The sequence below is a fragment of the Candoia aspera genome, chromosome 1, assembly GCF_035149785.1.
Source record: "Candoia aspera isolate rCanAsp1 chromosome 1, rCanAsp1.hap2, whole genome shotgun sequence".
In the NCBI taxonomy this organism is placed as follows: Eukaryota; Metazoa; Chordata; class Lepidosauria; order Squamata; family Boidae; genus Candoia; species Candoia aspera.
In genome coordinates, this window is record NC_086153.1 from 15,960,420 (window position 1) to 15,983,767 (window position 23,348).

Below are 23,348 nucleotides of genomic sequence, written 5' to 3' on the forward strand. Positions count from 1 at the left end.
GCTTGTGTTCCACAGCAACTTGTATGCTGCAGCGCCAATAGATTGCAACATATCCACACCAGCTCTAGATGTCTGCAGAAAAGTAGAATTAAATATTTGGGTTTATTTTTAGAAAATAAACATCTCTGAAATTGGGAGGGATTGCCAAATCTTGCCCTCTGTTGGTGTCTCATCAGATTGCAAGAGATTTCAGCAAGGACACCCATGAACAGGTGGAATCTGAGATAAGATTGCAAAGGCTTGCAAGAGTTCAACCAAGTTGGGTTTTAAAAAATTTTTTGACAAGACACTAGTGTGTAAAACCATGATCAGATCATTAGTCCTTGTTATACTGATAGTGAAGGAGGTGGGCTATGGGCTATGAATCTGGCTAACCCCTGCTTAACAATAGAAGAGAATATCTGCAGTTCAGGGTTGAACTGTGGAGTCCTTGGTACTCTCTGAACATGCTTGCTTGCTTGCAGGCATTTCATTACCCAACTAGGTAATATCATCAGTGCCATGGCTGGTTGGGGAATTCCTGTTGTTGAAGTCCATCCATCTTAAATTTGCCAAGGTTGAGAAACACTGGTGAAACAGTGCCATGTATCAGGACCAGGAAGCATACCTTCCCTTTTGTGGGGCCTGCCCTCTGAAATGAGATCCCCCCAAATCCATGGGGCTCCCACTCCATTGGTGTTCTGTAAAGCTCTTCTCCCAGGCTCTGAGCTAAGATACTGTAGATGGAGCTCTATGGTGGATGTGTTTTGGTCTATGTTTTTGTATTGGGCGACTGGATTCCCATCTTGTTGTGTTCTGTATTAGGCTTGCGTTGCTCATTGTATTGTGAGCTGCCCAGAGTGAGTTTGGAGTCAGGAAATAAATTGAATGAAATAAATAAATATTAAATCACTAAAAGAGGCAAAGATGACACCTGCCCTGGATTTAGTGTCACAGTACTCTCATTGTACCTGTCAAAAAATAAAAAGAGCAATGGAAACCCCCAAGGACCTCTGCTGGAAGAAACTGGAGTTTGTAATTAGGATTATCATGGCACAATTAAGGCATCACTGCCAACAAAAAAGAGTGAGCTGTTAAAGCCGCACTGTCTGGTTTATTGTTGCTGTGATTGGTTGCTTCATTCAGTAGATCCTTGGGGAGTTTCTTTTTCCCCCGAGCAGAAGCAAAAAAATAAGCTACAAATATTCTGTTGTTGTTGCCTTGCGTTTTTTACACTTCATTTCTCTGCCTTCTTGTTTAAAGTAAGTCAGGTCATGTGTGGAATTGCTGGAGTTGTCTCCCAACTCATTTCATTCATTTTGCACCTTTCAGAAACCAAACACCTCATATAATCAGCCAACCTATGCACTAATATCCATAACATTTTCTTTTTATCCTGTTTGCTTCTCACTTCTCCTTCTAAATCGCCTCCTTTGTTTCCCTATGTTTTGGGACTGCATGGTAGCCAGATGAACTTGCTTCAAGAGCCTTTAAAGCAGCCTTTCTCAGCCTTTTGACCCCGGAGGAACCCTTGAAATATGTTTTAGGCCTCGGGGAACCGCTGCACATTCAGGCTCAAATATAGCCCAGAAGTGACAAAATCATTATATTGGTTTCATGGGTAGGCCTGTATATATGCACTAACAGTGTTCTTAAACTGAAAATAAAGAATGAAACTTGCCTCTTTAATGTGAAGTTGCCTGAATTTGAAATAATTTTTAAAATAAATCATGATCTCCCAGGGAACCCCTAGTGACCTTTCGCAGAACCCTAGGGTGCCACGGAACCCGGGTTAAGAAACCCTACTTTAAAGGCTGTCTCCCCTTAGAATGTTCCCGTGTAAGTAAAGGAAGAAACCACAGGTTAATGGTGAAAATAAAAAATAGATAAATGGCGTGATCTGCTCTCCAAGAACACTAGAAACAGGGGAATTATTGCGCTCATATATTGCTTCACATGGGGAGCTCCCTGTAGATGTCTAATGAGCTCCTGCAGAAAGCAAGATGTAATCTAGTTGGTCATACATCATGCTAAAGTTTGGCTTGTTTAATCAGATTTTATTGAATAAAACACAATTAACTAGGCTCACGCAATATACTAAACAATGAATCAGCCTCCTCCAATCTGATGCCTTCCAGCCTGAAACTCCAACAGCCTCAGCACATCTAGAAGGTGCCAAGTTGGGAAAGGCTGCCATAAATCATGGGTTCCAACCCACAGTGGCTGAATTCACATAACATGCCAAACCAAAACTAAATAAATTCTGTTATGACTTATCAGAATACGTGAGTCATGCTGAGGCTCTATATGTGCTCTGTAGGTGTTCCTGTTCACAGGACACATGCTTAACCAGGTTAGTTACAAACAGAATGACTATATTTGCTCAACAGACTTTGTGAGGGGGAATTTTAATGGCTCAGTGTGTTTATGGGCCAGTGAATTATGCAGTTCCAAATAACGGGTTTATTTGGTAAGAGAATTGTGGTGGGTGAATGCAACTCTTTTATCCAAATACATTTCAGGAAAACAAATGTGTGGCAATGGTCAGTTAATTAGGAAAGTAAAAGGTTTTGTGGGAGAGGTGGGCAAGGCCTAAGACTTTTTAAGCATTCGTTTCTTGGGTGTTGGATCACATGCTACCAGTAAAGAGTCAGTGATAAAAGTGGCTGGGTCTACCCTGCCCTCTCTTTTTTTTTTTTTTTTTCTTCCACCAATTCTGGGGTCCTGCCTGGAGGTACCAGTTCTATGCTGCAAAAATCTGCATGACCAGCAGTTAGTGGCACAGCAAAACCAAACTCTTTGCTGCCTTCTAGAGATCATCTGGATTTTCCCACTCCAGATTTAGTAGCCCGAGGCCTGCCTGCCTGAAGGTGTGAATTGAATATTTTCAGGGGAGTGTGAAATTGTCAGCCTTCAAATGTAGAGAGCCTTTAGCTCTAATGATCTATTTGGACCTCAGGCCTACAAACAAGGTGGGAGTGTGCAAAGGCTGTGAAAATGTCTCCCTCATCTACGGTGCTGTTCCAGGAACTCTGGGTTCTTTAAAACCCAGCATGCTTTGCCAATTAACACTCAAGGCAGAAATCTCTTTTATAGCTTTATTCTGCTGAAGAAAGGGCACCCATGACTTTAGTTCCATAGGCACACCAACCTTGCAAATCAACACAACTTTTGTACATGTTTATACAAAGAGGTAGGGACGCGGTGGCGCTGCGGGTTAAACTGCTGAGCGTGCCGATCGGAAGGTTGGCGGTTCAAATCTGCGTGACGGGGTGAGCTCCCATTGCTAGTCCCAGCTCCTGCCAACCTAGCAGTTCGAAAACATGCCAATGTGAGTAGATTAATAGGTACCGCTTCGGCGGGCAGGTAACAGCGTTCCGTGTAGTCATGCCAGCCACATGACCACGGAAGTGTCTACGGACAAACGCCGGCTCTTCGGCTTTGAAACGGAGATGAGCACCGCCCCCTAGAGTCAGACACGATTGGACTTCATGTCAAGGGAAACCTTTACCTTTACCTTTATACAAAGAGGTACATGATTATTGGCAAACAATAATTATTCACACCCTTGGGTAGGCAGAACACTCTCAAAAGGTGGGCACATTCACTGTAGCTGGGGAGAAATATGAGCTAGCTGTTACCTATCTGTTCCCACTGCATGCAACAACTGACAACTTCCTCCTCCCTTCCTTGCCTTTCTCTGCTTGCACCTGTATGATAACGGATCCACCCAGGAACACCTCCAGTCTTATCTATTAGCCTTTGAAATGTTCAGAGCAAATGGGTTCTTTAAATTAACCCTAAAATCACCATTCCATCAATGGTGTGGACATCCTCAACCAAAGGCTACTCACTGCATGGGTCTCCGTTGCTAAAAGGTCAGGCTGACCTTCTTGCGCTTCAGCTAATCACGTAACCATGGAAGATTTTGGGGGATCGAGCCAACAAACCATCTAATCCAGCATATCATGCATAGACTTCTCAGTTAGATGTTCCATGACATTTGAAAGCAAGAATCTTCCCCTATTGTTTATCCACCAGCAACTGGGATTCAGAGGCAGACTGCCTCTGTACATGGAGGATCGATCTCACAATTGTGGGAAATTAGTGAGATCATCCCCTATTAATTTTCTGACTCCCCTTTTATTTATTTCGCAAAACTGCCTAAACTAGTGGCCACTATCCCATCGTGTGATGAGCAGTTCCCCACTCAGCATAACCTTCTCAGCTATCCCTGCATATAATCAAGGTTGTTTTTAGTAAATAGGGCATGATTAAGCATTTGCAGGATGACTCCCCAAAATCTCAGCTTTATTTGTAACTCCCCTTGCTCAATTTTCCCCAGGCATAAATGGAACACAGGTCAGCTGCTGCTGTCTCTCTCACACATGCTTCATTCATTTTTTCCATATCCCCCCCAGCTCATCTCCCCAGCCTATGACTCACTGTGAGCTCCCTTTCATTTCATTTCTGGCTGACGGCATATCTGGAAAGCGACAAGGTTCCATCTGGATGGAGAATGTGAATCAGGGAGAGCCTCTGAAGCTTTTTAAAAGAAGAAAGTATGCAAAGTAGGAAAACAGAGATAAAGTATGGGAGGCAGCGGCCTGGGGAATATGAGATATAGAGTACTGCTAAGCTTTTAATCCGAGAGCAAAGTGCCTTTGATCACCTCCTGCATTCTTCAAGATCTGGGCGGAGCAGGGAGCATCCACAGCAGGGACTGTTGTACATGCACTGAGAATGCTCAATGGTAGGCCAAAATGAACCAATTTGATGAATAAGACAGGAGAGGCAATTGGCATGCACTCCAGGTGTTTCTCGGAGACAGCTGTTGCTGTTCCTAGCGTTTGGACTTCTGGGTTGCGGAATCTGCTTCTTTTGCAGTGTGCGTGCTGCAGTTCTTATTCTGAAACTCTCAGTGCATGATGCAATGAGGTGTTTTATTTTTCACCCAGAAAAATGAAACACCCAGAGACTGATGCTTATTTATGGCTGAGAAGGAATGACTCGCCCAACGTCACCCAGCTGGCTCTCCTGACTAGGGAAGGACTAGAACAGTGTTTCTCAAACGTGGCAACTTTAAGACGTGTGGACTTCGACTCCCATGCTGGCTGGGGAATTCTGGGAGTTGAAGTCCACACGTCTTAAAGTTGCCACATTTGAGAAACACTGGACTAGGACCTGGGTTTTCCTGCACCTAGTCCAGCACCTTAACCACTACACCATGCTGTTTCTCTTCTCAGACACACCTATAACTCCCTAATTTCTACTGGAACCTCACTTCCTTCACCAATGCCTTTCCTCTACTTTCCAGGTGTTGTATCTATTGATTCTGTGATTGATGTTTCTATTTTTATTAGAAGTTGGCATTTGGACAAATCAAAATCATCATTTGAGCTTTTAAAATATCCAACCATATCTCAGTATTCCTGGAATTTCGAGGATCAGGGTAACACTGCAAAAACTAGTAATGTTTGCAGTCATCTGGATCAATAACCAAACATTATCTGTAAATGGAATATGAGGAGATCATGAAGAGTGGTTGGTGTGCCTTTATCAAAATGGGTTACGTATATTTACAGAAGAGAGATGGGTCCCTTCTTCTAATAATCAACTCAGATGGAGAATGCCCATAGGATGGTTACAAAAAGAAACCACAGCAAGCTATAAGAAGGATGGCAAACTGAAAATCTACTCAGGAACAAAAACAAAGAAGTTCTCCAAAAAAAAAGGCAGTCCTCAACTTACAACCATTCGTTTAGTGACTGTTCAAAGTTACAACGGCACTGAAAAAAGTGACTTACGACTGGTCCTCCCACTTATGGCCATTGCAGCATCCCTGAGGTCACCTGATCAAAATTCAGCTGCTTGGCAACTGGCATGTATTTACAATAGTTGCAGTGTCTCAGGGTCACGTGATCGTCATTTGCGACCTTCCCAGGGGGCTTCCAACTAGCAAAGTCAACAGTGGAAGCGAGATTTGCTTAATGACCATGTGATTCACTTAATGACAGCAGTGATTTGCTTAACAACTATGGCAAAAAGGTCATAAAATTGGGTGTGACTCACTTAATGACAGCCTCGCTTAGTGATGGAAGTTCCAGTCCCAACTGGGTTGTAAGTCAAGGACTACTTGTAATATATCCACCTCCCCCACCAAGTAACAGCCCAGCATTAACTCTAAGTATGCTTGGTAGCCATGGAATGTAGAATAACAAATGGAAAAGTAAAACAACAAAATTTGGGAGGTGAGAAATTAAATGTCCTGTTGGCTGGAATACTGCATGGAGCACACCTTTCAGGAGAGGAAAGCCCGTGGACCACAGAGGATGTAAATCTCTTTATGCTCTGCTCTTGATCTTCAACGAGACATAATGTACTAAAATATAGCATAAAGGCAGGCAGGCTTGGCTGCATGGAAGCAAAGGAAAATGGGGAATGTATCCTATCAAATCACAGCCCCATTAATATATAAAACCAGTTGTGTTTATCAATCACCCCTTATTGGTAAGGCGATAGTCTTGCGATCACAGCTACACAGGCACTTTTTTTCAGGTACTGACACACAATACACCCACACTTTCTATGGAACATGACTCAGGGATAGCAATTTGGACTCGGGGGAATGAACATTGCTTTCTCTCTCTCTCTCATACCATTATGAAAAGAATCCTCAAAGGATATTTCAGATGTGGAAAATCCCAACCTTTTGCTTCTATTACTTCACTTATGATGAAAAAAAAAAGTAAAGGCAGATCTGCTGTAACATTTGTATTAGTGTAACTTCTATTCCTAATTGTACTTCCAAAAAAAAAAAAGCAAATCATTAAGAGTGAACAGTATTTAATATGGCCTTGCTTCAAATGGCATGTAAATATATTCTGCTAAGAAAACAGGCCTTTTAACTTGTTATATGTTTTAGATTTTTAAAAAAATCTCTAGGGATAATAGTGAATCCTTTTTAAAATGTGGGTTTTTTTTTTATTTTTTTAGATTTTAGGTTTAGCTATGTTTGTGTTTGCTCTTAAGTTTTTTGTTGCACTTAATTTTTTTATTGTGTTGTGAGAATTTTAGCTCATGGGCAACTCCATAAATTCTATGTGTGTATGGTTGTGTGTGTGTGTGCCTTGAAGTCATGGTTCATTTCTGGCAATTACCTGGACCAATCCCTGCAGTTTTCTTGGCAAGGTTTTTCCAGAAGTGGTTTGCCCTTGCCTCCTTCCTAGGGCTGAGAGAGAGGGACTGGCCCAAGGTCACCTAGCTTAGCTTGTACCTCTGTTTATAATTTTTTCCTACTTACTTGTCCTTTTGGGAGAAGTGTCATTTTTCATTGAGGCAAATATGTAATATGAAACTTCAGCAACTGCAAGCAAGGCTTTATGCATCCTGCAGATATTAGCAGATTTCATCCACTTTGTTCTTTATTGTGCATGATCTTTGCTCTATGTTTCTAAACTCCATTTTAGCAGCAGCTGTCTTAGATATTTTCTTGTGGATACATAGAAGAACCTATAGGGACATCAAGTAGCTGATTTTGGCTGATCTCAAAAGCTACGCAAAGTCAGCCTTGGTTAGTACTTGGGTGGGAGACCATATGAGCATTCCAGAGCTGTAGGTAGACTAGGAATTAAAGAAGAAATCCTGGAAAAAGGCAGTGGCAAACCACTTCCCAGCTAGTTGTATGGATCCCCAGGAATCAAACCTTAACTGGAGGGCATCTTTATATTTTAAAAATTCTACTTTGCCACTCCCACTTCCCCCCTCTCTCTCTCACTTCCTCCTTCCGCAGAGGGAGAAGCAGCATGCTTTGGCTGCTCCTCCCTCCATCTTGGGCCATGCGGTTAGGCCTAAGAAAAGAAGGATTCTGCCCCTTTTTTCATGCAGCTCTTAGCAGCTGTAGGGCTACGGGTGAATTATGTTTAGGGACAGAAGAAGAACAAAGATTTCATCTTTTCCACCAAACATGGATGTAACCGAACCAAGAATAAGGTCAGTAAGATACTCCTTTTACTTCTTAACCTACTCTGTCCAAGTGTGTAATTCTTTATGCTTGGGAGGGCTGAATGTGTAAGATCAATAACTTGTGTTTCTTTAACATGCTCATTAAAGCTATCTAAGGTAATATTCTTTTTCTGTGCACAGCTTTAACAGTGTTAAACTCTGTTCCATTGTGTGGTTCTAGCAGGCCACCAAATGCCTTCAAGGATAAACCCTGCTGTGTATCCCAGATGATGCTTTGTGCTTTAGCAGTGCTCCCTAGCTAAGGCATGATCTAAAATAGCAGGCATCAGTTTTATGGACAGAATTCTATCTGGATTTCTTTCAAGCTCAACAGATTGCACTTTGTCTCAGGAAGGTTGCCAGCACATTCAGCCTTATCAAGGGGTGGTGGTGGTAGAGCTTGCCTTCCCCCTTGCACTCAGGATCCTTCAGACATTCAGAAGCCAGCATTTGAAAATGGCTTAGAAGCCATCCTAAAATTAATTAGTGGGCTGATCACATGCATCTTTTGTGCTTCTAAGTTCCTTTAGCTCCTTGGCTTTGCACCCCACTCACATCCCAGATTCAGACATGGAGAAAACACTGCAGAAGCCCAGCTTGGATTTGATAGCATGTTTAGCTACATTGAGATTTTCTTGGAATATTTGTCTTGTTCTTCTGTATTTCATCCCAGCAGTAAAATGGCACATGAAAAAAGAAAAGTAAGATTTGCAAAAATAATTGGGATCCCACCTAGACCACTGTGCTTCTCTCTGTGATCACCTATTTCAATTCCCATCCCTTCTCATTTTTCAGAGGGGGGTGGGTGTTAGCCAACATGCAGCATTTAATGGCCACTATGCACACTTGGTCCTCATTGAATTTTGGGGGTGTCCCTTCCAATCCCCTAAAAAATGTTTACCTTGGAGTCCCTCCTGGGCTTGCTGATTGTTCCCTTGTGTGCACTGATAACTCATATTTAGTCATCAGAAAGAAAGGGAATGATCATAATATGTGCGGCATATTAATTATTTTTTCATCACTTAGTGAACTGAAGCAATTGCAAGTTGAGGCAAGCCAAGTATCTGCTGGACATATCTTGGAAATTAAAATAACAAAGGAGGATTATCTAATGCATCCGCTCCAAAAAAGAGGACCATGGAACTGGAACAGTGAAATCCAGGGAGGAAATCAGATGAGGAGAATTTTTAGAAGCATTCCTATCTGTTGAAGTGGCCCTACAAAAATGATGCTGGATTAAAAGTGGGGAGTTTTGAGATGCCACAGCCTTCAGAAATCTTTGTTGCTTCTCCAAATGCCTTGTTACCGCAGTTCAAAAAACTTTTTATGAACTTTCAGCAGCCTTTTGCAAGTCCTCTTCTTCCCCCTGCTGGCCATGTCTACTTCTGTAATAATTGTTTGGTGTCTTCAGGGCTCTATTGTGTTTCTGAAGCTTTTCAATATCTCCATGAAACTGCTAGAAGACTTCATAAGAAGATTTGGAGCTGTGTTCTATCAGTATGCTGATGACACTCAAATCTGTAACATTTCCAGGTTGTATGTTGCTCCCCTGAATGTCTTTCTTCTGCTGGTAATGGGCTAGATAAGGGATAATAAAATGAAGTTCAGTCTTGACGAGATGGAAATACTCATATGATGATTTATGGGTTTGAAGATTAAAAAAATGTGGATTAAGTGTGGGGCTGAAGGGATTTGTATAACATCCACGAGGGAGGAGGGATTATAAGATTGCACTTATCTTTTGAAGAGAAGGTTGGAAGTCGTTACATTTCATAACTAGTTTCTTTTCTTTCTTTGTTTTTCTTGCATCTTTTTCTTTATTTCTTCCTTTTCTTTCTTTTTCTTTAGACTTGTCTTTTACTTTATGTAAAATTATCTCTCTCTCTCTATATATATATATATATATACATATATATATATATATATATGAAGACAAGATGGAAATGCTCATTGTGAGGGTCTACAATTCTAGGCAAGGAGTTGGCTTCCCTCTTCTGGATCAGATCATAGTCTGCAAAATGGAGCAGTTTGTGGGTGCTGCTTAATTTGAAGATGCTTTTTCTTAGATTGGAAGGCCTTTCCTTACTTGCACATCTTGGCCACATTTTTTTCTGCCATGCCCCCAGGACATTGTGTTCATCTCATCCCCAGGCCTTGTCCTTGTACTGCTGTTGAAGTGACATTTTCCCCTTTCCTCTGACACTATCCAAGGCAGCCTGAAGTTGCATCCACCCCTTGGTCGCTTTGGAGGAAAGTCAAGTGACTGGTGGTGACTTGAAAAAGAGGCAAGAGGAGCAGGATGAAGCAATGGAAGCAATGGAGACAAACTTTTCTTATAGTTTTCAGCTAACCCAAGGCAGTGGGAAATGGACCTGAGTGACTTTTAGCAGCTTTGGTTGCTTCTTTAACTTCTTTCCTTCCTAGAAGAAAATGACCTTAAAATTATTTCTGGTTGGAAGACAAAGCGCTGGCTGTTAGCTTTAAAGCTCCACATGGCTTGGGATCACGTGGCTCTTCCTATCTGATCAATCCTGCTTATTTGACCAAGTTCCCCTACATTTATCCTGGACTTGTTTCTTGACGGCATTCCCCACTGTCATGCCATGCACCTTTTGAAAACTGGCTTTGATTTTAATTATTTTAAATGCATCTGGTATTTTTTTATTTTACATGCTATTGCAAACTGTGGAGACTGATCCTCAGTGGTATACTAATATGTATGGTGAAGGTGAAAGGTCCCCTGTGCAAGCACCAAGTCATGTCTTACCCTTTGGGGGGACGCCGCTTTCACAAAGTTTTCTTGGCAGACTAGAGCGGGGTGGTTTGCCATTGCCTTCCCCAGTCATCACCTTCCCCAGCAAGCTGGGTACTCACTTTACCGACCTCGGAAGGACGGAAGGCTGAGTTGACCTGAGCCAGCCACCCGAGAATCCAGCTTCTTCTGGGATCAAACTCGGGTCATGGGGAGAGTTTTGGTTGCAATACTGCTGCCTACCACTCTGCGCCACACGAGGCTGTTATAGTAATATGTAAAGAACAAGAAACACAAAAATAATGTGTTGAAGCTGTTTTGAATTAGCATCATAGAGATCCAGCTACATCAGGCCTTTGCCTATCCCATTGCTAGTGTGTTCTGCCAATGCTCTGTATCACCCTGAACTTTTGTTGAAATCAGAAGGAAATCTGCACATTTTCATATGCAGCTTTTTCATATCTACATCTACATCTATGTTCATTTTTGTCCACAATATTCCCCATATAGATTGCATTTCATATATTTCTCCACAGTGTTGGTGTTCAGTTTTTGATCACTGAGACAGAAAGAAAGGGAAGGCTGCAGACTCCATACACAAAATCCGGAGCAGGTTTCTCTGGTATCCCTATTGATACATCCATCCCATGTTAAACTCACAACAGTAAGACAATATGTACACACTTACAAAGGGAATCACTGAACAAAGCAAGTCGAGGTAGCACCAAAACTAATTTTATTGCTCTCTTTCTCTCACTTCCTCCCTTTTTAACAAAATACAATTACTTCTTTCAAAATACACCTCTGCAGCTCTTTTGCCTGATTCATGCAATATGAACAGGAGTTGGTGCCATTGATTGAAAAGAATAGGAGGGTTTGTGTGTGTAGAAAAGGTGTGTATAAGTGTGTGTGCATATCACAGTCCTTCAGCTGTGCCATTAAGGTCACAAGTACTGTCACCCTTGGGAGTGCTTAGAACCCCTACCAGCCAAAGTGTGTAGAGATGCTTATGTGGCAAGATTCTTCTAATGTAGCTCCCTGGGAATTCTGGGAGTTGTAGTCCCAGTGCATTTGAAAGGCACCTGGTTGGGAAAGGCTGCACAAGTGTTTTCATCTGAGAAAAGTCCACACAGCCCTTACAGGGGGCTGCCCAGTTCCAAGTAATTACAGCAGCTTAGTAGCCACTGACAAATGTGAGGCAGCTCACGAATTCCTGATAGAAACCTGGCATTTTGTCTAGATCTACAAGATAGCAACTACTGTATCACTTACAGCTTCTGTTTTGTGCACTCCTGGGAATCCTTCAGACTGACACAACTGCGGCACAGACAGAGGCTTCCACCTTGTGGTAAGTACATAACTGAACTGTTCCAAACTGAGTGATTTTAAAACCACATTCTCAGTGTGGTTCCAGGGTTCTATGCTGAAAGCATGGAAGGATTCTGTAAAACAGGATTCCCAGGAAGTAAGGCCAGCGTGTAAGGGAACAAGGTTGATTAAATCCCCATACTTTTGCAGCAAACCAGAAAGAAAGGAAGAAGAGACAAGGTTGGAACTCTGAGCCCTGAAACGAACAAACATAGATAGAATTTTCACCCTCAAAAAGCCACTATGTAAACATCTTTAAGAACTCACATTAAGACTCGCTATTTGAGTAATTAAAATTGGGGAAATAAGTGGGGGAATCTTGGCTTTCCCACTTACTGGGCATGGATAAACCTGTTGCATAGAATTTGATGGCAATGATGTTTGCTCTTTTATTAGATTCTGCTTTCTGTCTATCAGAGAAACTAAGCCGTTTGTGAGGTTTGGAAAGAAGAGGAGGGAAGATACATTTCATTATTTAAGTAACATGACGGAGGATTGGATTATTTCTCCTATGATCATTATTTTTCATTTCCACTTACAATTTCACGGAGAACTCTTTTCCTTCCCTTGTAAGCTGTCCATGACAATGTCTTCTTTTTCCTATGAATTTTTTTAAAAAAATTATAAGATATAAATAAATGTTATGCAATAAAATGAATTGGAGGTGTATTTCTTTATCTAACATTATATGAGTGATACAAAAAGCTAGGGCATTTCAGGATTGAGGTCTGATTGGAAGGTGCATAACGCAGGAACCTTTGTCTTCCAGATGTGAAGATTTCATCCCACAGAATATCCTACCCAGCAAATAAATATGTTGGGAGCTAAGCAGATCTGGATCTAATCAGTGCCTAGATGGGAAATACCTTGCACTCTACATGGGATGAATCTTAAGGCTGGCCATTGAATCCTTGGGAGGCATGAGTACAATAAGGCTTTTGTTCTAATTAACCCTTCCTTAAGCAACATAGTCTTCCTGAGCTCTGGTGACTTCTTGTATTCTTTGACTAGCCTTTCATTTTGCCTCCTGGTATACCCTATTACTCCTACCTGATACACAGACCTTACCATGGAGAAAACATCTTGACAGAATTCTTCTTGAAATTGGTATTTCTACATGGAGGGATATTGCGTTTAATGTTTCCTGCATGGAAGCATCATCAAAGGAGATTAAGAGCCAGGATTTGGGTGTTGATAGGGAATCAAAGCTGAAAGTTAAATCAGAGAGCCAGGGCAGAAGAAGAATGTATAAGAATATATCAGAATCAGAAAAATTACTGGTGCTCTGTAAAGATATCACCTCACAAAAGAAAGCCTCTTGCAACAGTTCCTACCTGTGAGGATTCAATGGCCAACCTGATTAGGCAGAAGAAATCCAGAACATGAGAAAGGATGTCACTGGACAGGAGAATCTTCTCAGTTCTGATTTCCGTGTTAAGGTGTGTTTGGAATCCTTTTCAAAAAGGGAAGAACAAGGTTCCAGTGCATAGCTGAATAAGAAGATTGGTGTCTACTCACAGATTTGATAGAATTCCTCTCTACATACTTGAACTTCTTCTGCTTGTAGTAGTTCCGATTAGATAGGAAATTCAGTAGAAGCAGATCACAAAGTACAGAGGCCTACCAGAAACAAAACATATTGGAAACCTGCAAACCAATGTAGTTACAGTATTGAAATAGTCTAAAAGAGGTGGTGAAGTAGAACTGGGCACCATTTCCTGTCATTCTCATAGAGATTTCTACTGGCTGGCTGGCTGGCTGGCTGGCAGGCATCATCTTTGCTTTTTAATATGAATGAGATGGGCAGCCATTATAATTTAGACAGTAAGTAGTCTTGTAAACTACTGTCCTGATGTAGCTCCAAATTGTTCTCATTTTCTTTCTCTCTCTTGGAAATGTTGTGTGACTACAAGTTACAGTTCTGACCAGGAAAAGATATGGATCTTGACTTACTGGCAAGTGTGTCGGTATGCATACTGGTGGATCTAAATTACAGAAGCATCAACTCTTTGCCCCCTTTATCCCATTGACCACTAAGGACATTAGGAATACAAAAATCACCCAAGAGACACCTGCTTTTTCCCCCTTTTGTCTTTCTCTCAGTTAGAAGCCTGATATTCTTAAGGTCTACATTTCAACCTGCTTCCTTCTTTCTCTTTCCTCCACCATGAAGACAGAAAGCTCACAAATGTATGGTTTCTTTTGGAGAATATAATTTTCTTCATACATGTTGCTTGTCCTCACTTGCCCATTCACAAGTGGTTGGTACCCAGGCAGCAGATTGAAGAGTTACAGCTCATTCAGCCCCTGTCTTCTCCATGATGGGGAGATGCTCCCTCCTTTCTAAATTACAGCAATGTTTCTTAAATTTGCATTTAAATATCTCAGTTAATCTAGTACATTCCATGCTGTGTCTCCTTCTGCTAATGCATTTCTTTATTTTTGGCAATGGGTAAGTAGCCACTCTGCATGTTGTTATGAAAAATCACTGTGCTTTTCTCTCCTATTCCTTCTTCCATGTTTTTAGAATTCTATCTAGTCTGCAACTCTAAAGCACAAAATATAGCTGTACTAGAAGTTCTCTGATATGAAAAGGCCCCGGAATAACCCTGTCGATGTTTGAAGGAGAAAGCTTGAAGCTAGTGAAGGCGGGGTGGTGGTGGAATTGAACATATGGTCTTAGAGAAATAGATCTTAGGATCCATCACCGGAATCTGGGAACAGAGTTCAGCTTAGACAGGGGCAGCCAAACCAAAGGCTTTTAGTTGTTTTGGATGGCATCTTACGTAATTCTTTGCTATCTAACATGCTAAATGGAGCTGATGACAACATTTAAAACAACAGAGTAGCAGGTTGCTTGAGCTGCTCAACACATAAGCCAGGGCCACACGAGCTGAAACTGAGACAGTGATTCTAAGAAGCTAGTAACTTGAGATTTCCAAAGGTTTTAGGGAACTTACGAACCGTCAGTAAAATCTTAAGATTTCAGCCATTTCTGAGTGAGGTGGCTAGTTACTGGGGAATGGAATCTTGGGGGCAGAGAAGATCGTTGACCACCAATTTAAAACATCCAAACTTTGGAAAACAGTAGAGCATTCTGATCCATTTCAAACAGAAGCAACATTGGACTGCATGCTGCTAGGTTCTGGAACTAGCAAAGTTCACTTACAGCCTCAGGTGATGCAGTCCTTGAAAGACACTATTGCCTGCTTTTGCAGAAAATGTAGAGACAGACAAAATACAGGCACTTACCACTCCAAAGATACCAATCCCAGAACCTATAGTAGTCATTGTTGGAATAATATCAAATTTTCCTGCCTGGATAAACAGAGTAAAAAGAAAGTTCATAGATATTGGGGAAGGAGAAGGAAATAGTTATTACCAGGGCTGTCACCAATTAAAGACCTCAAGTGAGCTTTGATTGACTAATTAAGTATCCAAAGTAGCAAAAGGTCTAGATATTCCTCTAGTCATAAACTACTGAGAGATTTAGAGTCAATCACTCTCTTTTGGCCTAGCTATCGTACAGTTTGTTATCATAATAAAACAGGACAGGGAGGGACTATTTATGCGACTACTTATGCTACCTTGAACTTCTTTGAAGAAAATCTACTTAGCTGGATAGCCTACTTAGCTGGATAGGTTGGATAAAGATAAAATAAAATCCAGCCTACTTAGCTGGATAGGTTGGACAAAGACCTGACACAGGTCGTGATACATAGATGAAGTAATCTAACATTACAAGCCAACATAATTTCTGTTTGTGAGAAGGATAGTTTTATTAGAGATAAGCCAGGGGACTAAGACAATGATAAGAGTTATTTTACAAAAACAAGCATTACCTTTCCATTCACCAAGATATCAAATCGGATGCCAAACACCTTGTAGAGAACCCTTAGATCTCTCCCATTTTCTCTGTAATATCTGGCATACCTTCCAAAAACAAACAAGAGAAAACAAGAGATTGGCTGGAACAAAGGATCATTATTAACAATGATGCACTAATTAATTTAAAATATTTGTAAGCGACCTCTCTAGACAATGCTTACTTAAAGCAGGTACTAAAACATACAATAAATGTTTAATTAAAAAAAAAAGTAGACCTATCTTACATCCCTTGGGAGAGTGTTCTAGGCAAATAGAGCCTCTACAAAGAAGAAGACGTCTGTATTGCTAAGCTATAAAGATCAGCTAAGGATCAGAATCCAGCACCGATCTTCAAAAGGATGTGCAGGCTCATATGGACAAAGGCAGTCGTTCCTATGAACTGGTCCTAAGCACCCTACGGCCAAAGCTAACACTTTGGATTCCACAATGTGCACCCTGAAACTTTATCACCTAGATTCTTTTGGCCAATTTTGGTCCGGTTCCCAAATGATTTGGTGTGATCTCTACCAGTATTTCAGTTTTTCTTCCTTCCTCTTTTAAAAGTAAACCATTCTTTCTACTTTTTGGTTTTGAAATCTCATCTTGCAGTCACAATCTCTCAAATATTTTCACCTGGCCGTGAACTATGGGATCATGTATGCAGCAGATGATTGTGCACAACAACAGATTACAGCTTTATCCTTCTTGTTCCTCTTTCAATTGGCTATATATCACAACAAGGATAAATATAAAGACATTGAAGAGAATAATAAAATCACAGAATCACAGAAAACAGGTACTTCTGAAATCCTCCAATGCTCACATTAAGAGCTGCCTGAACATAACCGCTATATTGTCAATATCATTGTAGTGGCAGGATTGAGCCTGTAGGGTGAAAGACTGGGAGTTTTAAAGTTCTCCTAGAAGCCCACTGAGTTTATGCACATTTCCTGTTCTGGAGTAGCCACTTGGTAGTTTCTACTGCTACCACCTATTTTCCAAGAGATGCCTTTCCTGATGTCCTCACTCATAATCCCAATCTATGAGAGAGACTGAACTCTAACAACCTGTACTACTTAAGTGTATAAAAGGGTAAAGATGCAAACAAGAATGAAATAATTATTCCTGAACCTGTAGCATATAACTAGAGGTATCAGCCCTTCTCCCAGCCCAATCTTTTTTTGTGTGTGTGGTGCAGTGGAGATGGGGACTAGAACTATCTCACAAGAGATAAGCAAAATCAAAATTTGTTAACAAAAAGTATCCTAGAAGATATATTATATCAGTGGCTCTCAAACTTTTTGGTCTCAGAACTGCTTTACACTCTTTAAAATGTAATATGACTGAGGACCCCAAAGAGCTTTGGTTTATATGGGTTATATCTATCAATATCTACTATATTAGAAATTAAAACCAAGACACTTTAAAATAATTATTTGATTCTGCAGACCCCAGAAAGGGTCTCGGGGACCCACAGGGATCCCCAGACCACACTTTGAGAACCACTGTACTATATGAAACCTGGTTTACAAACATGCATGCAATGTTCTCAGCAATCCACAAGATGGTGCTGGTCTTCTATAATTAGTGAGCTAGAACAGAATATATAGTTTGAAAATGCTATCTGGCAAACATCTGAAGTATGGGGAAAATAGGCTGACATTCATCACAATTACTTATTTTTTAAAGCAAATGTACAGGGACAGTGAAGAGAGACCATATCCAAGGAGCCCTTATCCAAATAATCCATTGCTCCGTGTTCTGTTTCTCCACAGTTGCTAGTTTGGGTTGTCTAGACAATGAAAGGTCCTTATGCTCTGGAGTCACTCAGTTCACCCAGGCTGAAACAGTAAAGCTTCCAGGTCAATCCTAAATTCCCACTGGGCTTCCTGGCTCCTGACTTTTGGCCCTGACTCCCTAATATTTCTTTCCTCACTCCTTCTCCTTAGTTGTGTATAGTCCAGCACTGATTTTTATACTAGCTGGAATGTGGGGTGTTAAATGAAGTAACCACAAAAAGTCGTACCATACCTGAAATTATAGCCTCTTGAGATGTTGTTGTCTTCATCGTAAAGCCTATGGAACTTGTAAACAGGCACACAGTATTTCACAGACCAATCAAGATCACAGTCCCAGTTTATGGTGATTCCAACAATGCCACCCTGTCCAGACAGAAGCAGCACTTTTTGTAAGTGATATATTGGACTATAGTAGGTTTTGTTCATGAGTTGGTTAGAATATTTGAGGCTATTTAGACAAAAATGCATAGGTGCAAGGTGAAGTTGAAATTTCATTTAAGGTGAACTCGGCTCCTGGTGACTTCCTATACTTGTCCATGCAGTTTTCTTGGCAACTTCCTTGTCATTGCCTACTTTCAGAAAATTTTTTCGACTTTTCAATCCAACTTTAATCCGTGTTATTTCCTGGTAGTCCCTTCCAAATACTAATCAAGTATAACCCCACTTGACCTTTTGAGACGTGCCAAGATTGGTTTGTTTCTGCAACCCATCTGGGTACAAAAAGGGAAAGAGGTATGTAAGAGTCATCTACTAAGATGGGCAGTCATATAAGTCTTATAAATAAATGCAGTGGTGCATGATGTAGCAAAAGTAAATAGATGTTTTCTCCTGCTCTCTTAATATGAGGTCATGCAATAAAAGCTTGATAGTGGGAAATTCAGACTAGGAAAAAAAGGATATTTCCACATGACACTGTTTTAACCTGTGGAATTTATCAGCACAAGATATAGAGATGGCCTCTGACTTTCTAAAATGTAGTGCTGTCACTGTTTGACACCTAAGCTGTGTGCCTAGAGCAGCGTTTCTTAACCTTGGCAACTTTAAGACATGCGGACTTCAACTCCCAGAATTCCCTAGCCAGGATGCCTCTAATCATTCAGAATGGCCTCACCTTAAAAGCCAGTTGAGAAAAATTCTGTGCAGATTCTTCTACCATGTGTCCAAGTTTAAACACAGGACACAGTGGATCCTTGTCTTTGTGATAAACACAGCTTTTCAGATAGCGTTCATTAACTCGCTCAACAAGATTGCGCCTGTGTTAGAGGAAAGCAAACAAACTCCAATTATCTCAGTTTGTTTCATTGTTCTTGGCTCACAGTATGACAACTTTCAAATTATGTTAGCTCCCTGAAGCATTTCAACATGAACCGGAGAGGGAAGATATAAAGATCTGAATAATGATGGTAATAATAGGTACAGGTAGTCTTCGCTTAACAACCATTCATTTAGTGATGGTTTGGACTTACAATGGTGTTGAAAAAACCAACTTGCAACCGGTCCTCACACTTGCAACCATTGCAGCATCCCTGTGATCACATGATCACGATTTGGGCACTTGGCAACCAGTTCACATTTATAACTATCACAGCATCCTGTGGTCACATGATCACTATGTTCTATCTTCCTGGCCATCTTCTGGCAAGCAAAATCAGTGGGGAACTGTGTGATTCATTTAATGACCATGTGGTTTGTTTAACACCGATGGTGATTTGCTAAATGGCCACAACAAAAAAGGTAATAAAATTGGGTTGGATTCACTTAATGACCACTTTGCTTAGCAACCAAAATTCTGGTCCCAATTGTGGTCTTTAAGCGAGGACTACCTGTATATTAAATAGGTATATAATAATAGGTAATAATAGGTATATTAAAAATAGGATAAGGTTGGGATATGGCAGTGTTATAGCTGAGAAGCAGGCCATTTCAGCACTTCAGTAAGATGAACTGTAAGGTTATATGATAGTCTAAAAATCTGCTAAATTTTACTGTCCACTTTGTAATGTAATTTCCATCTTCTTGAATTAAATTTTTTTTAAAAAAGAAACAGAAAAATCATGATTAGCCAGAAAATTACCTGGGGAACAGGAAGGACTGTTGTGCTTTCTTATTTCAGCGTTCTCTTTATTTCCAAAAATGCCACCCACATGCACACAGGTGGAGGGCTCCTCATAGAAGCATTTCTGTCAGCAAGGCTTTGTGTTTTTGCAGCCCTGCTAGACTTGCCAATTGAAGTTTACCATTTGGATGTCACTTCTTGGAAAGCTCATGCAGTTGCACAATATTGCATGAGCGTGTGGGCATTCCAGGAAACACTGATCCAGAGGAAGCTTCCCCAGGTGAAGCCCCAACTTGTATGAATATGTGACGTTTTAAAATTCAGTAGAAAATCAAAGAATCCCTAACTGTCTCATGCACTTAACAAAATAATCAAGTGGAATTATAACCCATCCCTCGCCACTTGAACATTTCGCATTTCTTGTCCAACGGAAGAAAGAGGTGAGCAAAAGAGAAAAACAGCAAGAAGGAAATTCAAGATTGCTAGCATTAAATATGGCAGCAAGATGACTGACTAGGTTTTATGACCATGTTATGCCAGCTTTACATCCTCTCCTCTGACTTCTACTTCACTTCTGATCCCAGTTCAAGGTGTTAATATTTGGGTATAAACTCCTTCATGCACTGAGATAGTGTATCTGAACAAGCACCTCTTTCCATATGTTCCCACTTCTGAAGATAGTGGCACCCCTGCCCGTCAGTGTCCTTCATCTCTAGAATGTCTGATTTGGTATTCCTCTGGCACCAGGGAGAAACTCTTCTTTTTCCTCCCATGGCTTTTAGAAACTTTTTACAATTTGATTCATTTAATTCTTTAAAACCTCTTAATCATGTGTATATAACAATGGTGCTATCTATCTATCTATCTATCTATCTATCTATCTATCTATCTATCTATCTATCTATCTATCTATCATCTATCGGATTAATATAGCAACCTCCACCTCCAGTATGTGACTCTGGGTGTTGTACCCAATGAAAAGAAACCAGGAACAATCAAACCAATTAAAACTATTAAAAACAATTAGAACAATGAAAAACTATAAATATAAATATAAAACAAAAAAAAATGGGAGAGCACATACAATGCAACCATTTCACAGGCTTCCCATTTCCATGGGATCTCATGCAACAGAATTTATTTCTGTATATTTAGTATATGTGTATGTGTGTGTATAAAAAGAAAATTCCCTTCTCACCCCTATGGGTGGTATGTGTCTTCTTCAACCTTGGGTCTTCTATCAGAGGCCTGGGAGTTTGAGGGTTCTGTGCAGCATTTTAGCTGTTTCTAGCACTGCACTCTTCTGGACAGAGAGCTCTGATGTTGCTCCTGGGATCTGTTGGAGCCACTCTCCCAGCTTGGGAGGCACAGCCCTGAGTGCTCCTACCACCACTGGGACCACTTTGGCCTTCACTTTCCACATCTTCTCTAGTTTCTCCTTCAGGCCCTGGTAGTTCTCCATCTTCTCATAGTCCTTCTTCCTGATGTTGCTGTCACTTGGCACTGCTACGTCTATCACCACCACTGTCTTCTGGTCCTTGTCTACTACCATGATGTCTGGTTGATTGGCCAGTACCTGCCTGCCATCTGGATCTGGAAGTCCCACAGGATCTTAGCCCTGTGTGTGTGTGTGTGTGTGTGTGTGTGTTTGTGTGTGTGTGTGTGTGTATACACGGAGAAACATACACATACTCACACACACTTTAAAATTCTGAAATATAGTTCAAAGGGCTTGCAAGCTACCATGTTAAAACTGTATTTTGAAGGACAGATTGTAAATGTCTTGGATGGATGGATGGATGGATGGATGGATCACCAAACATGATAAAATGCCCCCATCCCCCCCCCAAAAGCATGGTCACAAGAATCTTTGGCTTACCTGGAAACTCCAAACTTGGGAAAAGTAATGCTGTTTTTTATATACAAGGTGAACTTTTCAGCTTCCAGGAGCAATGGTGGACTGAAAGATATAAATATTGGTGCCTAGGTGTGAAAATGCATGAAAATACTCGTGTCCATAGAAGGCGATTCCCCCTCCCTTAGAATTAGCACCATTATGAACAAAAAGACAAACCCTGCTCCATTTCTTACTTCGGAACGTTGTCATCAATTTCAACAGGGCACCAGCCAAATATCTCGCAGGTCTTCTGTGAATGGCTAAAATTCACACACTTCCCAGTCATGATTCCTGAGAAAAGCATAGTCAAGAAGTGAATGAAGATCACCCTGGACAGCTGTATGAACCAAATAGAGCCTGTGGACCAAGGACCTCCCTGTGTTACTCCTTTCTCTGTGTTATTGCTTCTTGGACTGAGGATGCAATTAGGGCTACGTTTACACAACACATTAGTCAAAGCTAACAGTTGTGTAATTTGTGGTTCAGGGTGCAATAATTCTACTCTACTCTGTCCTGGTTGGACACTGCCTGGCATGCTGCATCCAGTTCTCAGTACCAGAGTTCAAAGTTTACAGTAACAAACTAGAGTGAGTTCAGAGGATGGCTGCTAAGAGGGTGAAAGGTCTGGAAACCAAGTCCCATAAGGAATGGCTAAAGGATTTAGGTATACTTAGCCTATAGAAGAGATGACTGAGGGAAGATATGTTAGCGATCTCCTCAAATTCTCAAGGGCTATCACAGAGAAGAGGGGGTGCAGAGGGCAGGATCAGAACCAAGGGGTTGAGGAAAGAAGTTCAGGCTAGAGATGTCAGGAAGACCTTCATGATCATAGATCAGTCACTGACTGAAGATCTTCAGAGACTGGATGATCATTTGGTGGAGAGGCTGCAGTGGATCCTGTACTGAGCAGGGCATTGGACTAGATAACGTCTAAGGTCTCTTCCAACTCTGTAATTCTGTTATGGAAACCCAACTGTTTGGTTTATCTGTTTGGCTACTGCATATTATGGGAACACATAACATCTTTATTTGGGTTTAGCACAGTGTCTGTCAACCTTGACAACTTTAAGATGCATGGACTTCAGTTCCCAGAATTCCTCAGCCAGCCATGCTGGCTGGGGAATTCTGGGAACTGAAGTCCACGCATCTTAAAGTTGCCAAGGTTGAGAAACACTGGTTTAGCGTGTTGTATGATCCCAGCTGAGTTTCCAGCTGATGATCATCGCCATATTTAATTTATACCCAGCTTCTAACGTATGTCATTTTGGCCCCTTTTCATTAAAAATCACATTTAATAAAACCCTTTCCCAGGAAAATTAGTTATCTTATTTTCATTTTTGGCAATGTGTTTTTGTCTTTTTCCATTTAAAATTAAACCTAATTAATATTTGAAACTGCTTTTTGAATGTTATCATTATTGTTTGTCCTCATTCAGAACTTAGAACTTATTAATTCAATCCATCATCATTAAGCACTTTCTGTACTGGTCCGCATAATTATGTTCCTGTATTGCTAACATCTCTTATCCCTCCAGGCACTTATATCAACAGCAACAAGCAATGAATAGAAGAGGGGCATCAAAATGTCACAATATAAATGCTTCTGTTCAAAACTTCGGCTTCAACT

At 40.9% G+C, this 23,348-nt stretch overlaps 1 protein-coding gene across 1 annotated transcript in view; it reads right to left on the reverse strand.

The window, feature by feature from the left end:
• Positions 1–11,450: 11,450 nt before the first annotated feature.
• P2RX1 (purinergic receptor P2X 1) overlaps positions 11,451–23,348 on the reverse strand; it is a 30,932-nt gene continuing 19,034 nt past the window's right edge. Inside the window, exons 5-12 of the mRNA XM_063298120.1 lie at positions 21,917–22,013; positions 21,705–21,785; positions 18,881–19,022; positions 18,002–18,132; positions 15,946–16,036; positions 15,356–15,421; positions 13,622–13,723; positions 11,451–12,703 (exon numbers count right to left, since the gene is read on the reverse strand). Coding sequence (XP_063154190.1) covers positions 12,647–12,703; positions 13,622–13,723; positions 15,356–15,421; positions 15,946–16,036; positions 18,002–18,132; positions 18,881–19,022; positions 21,705–21,785; positions 21,917–22,013 — 767 coding nt within the window. The 3' untranslated portion in view covers positions 11,451–12,646. The remainder of the gene's footprint in view (positions 12,704–13,621; positions 13,724–15,355; positions 15,422–15,945; positions 16,037–18,001; positions 18,133–18,880; positions 19,023–21,704; positions 21,786–21,916; positions 22,014–23,348) is intronic.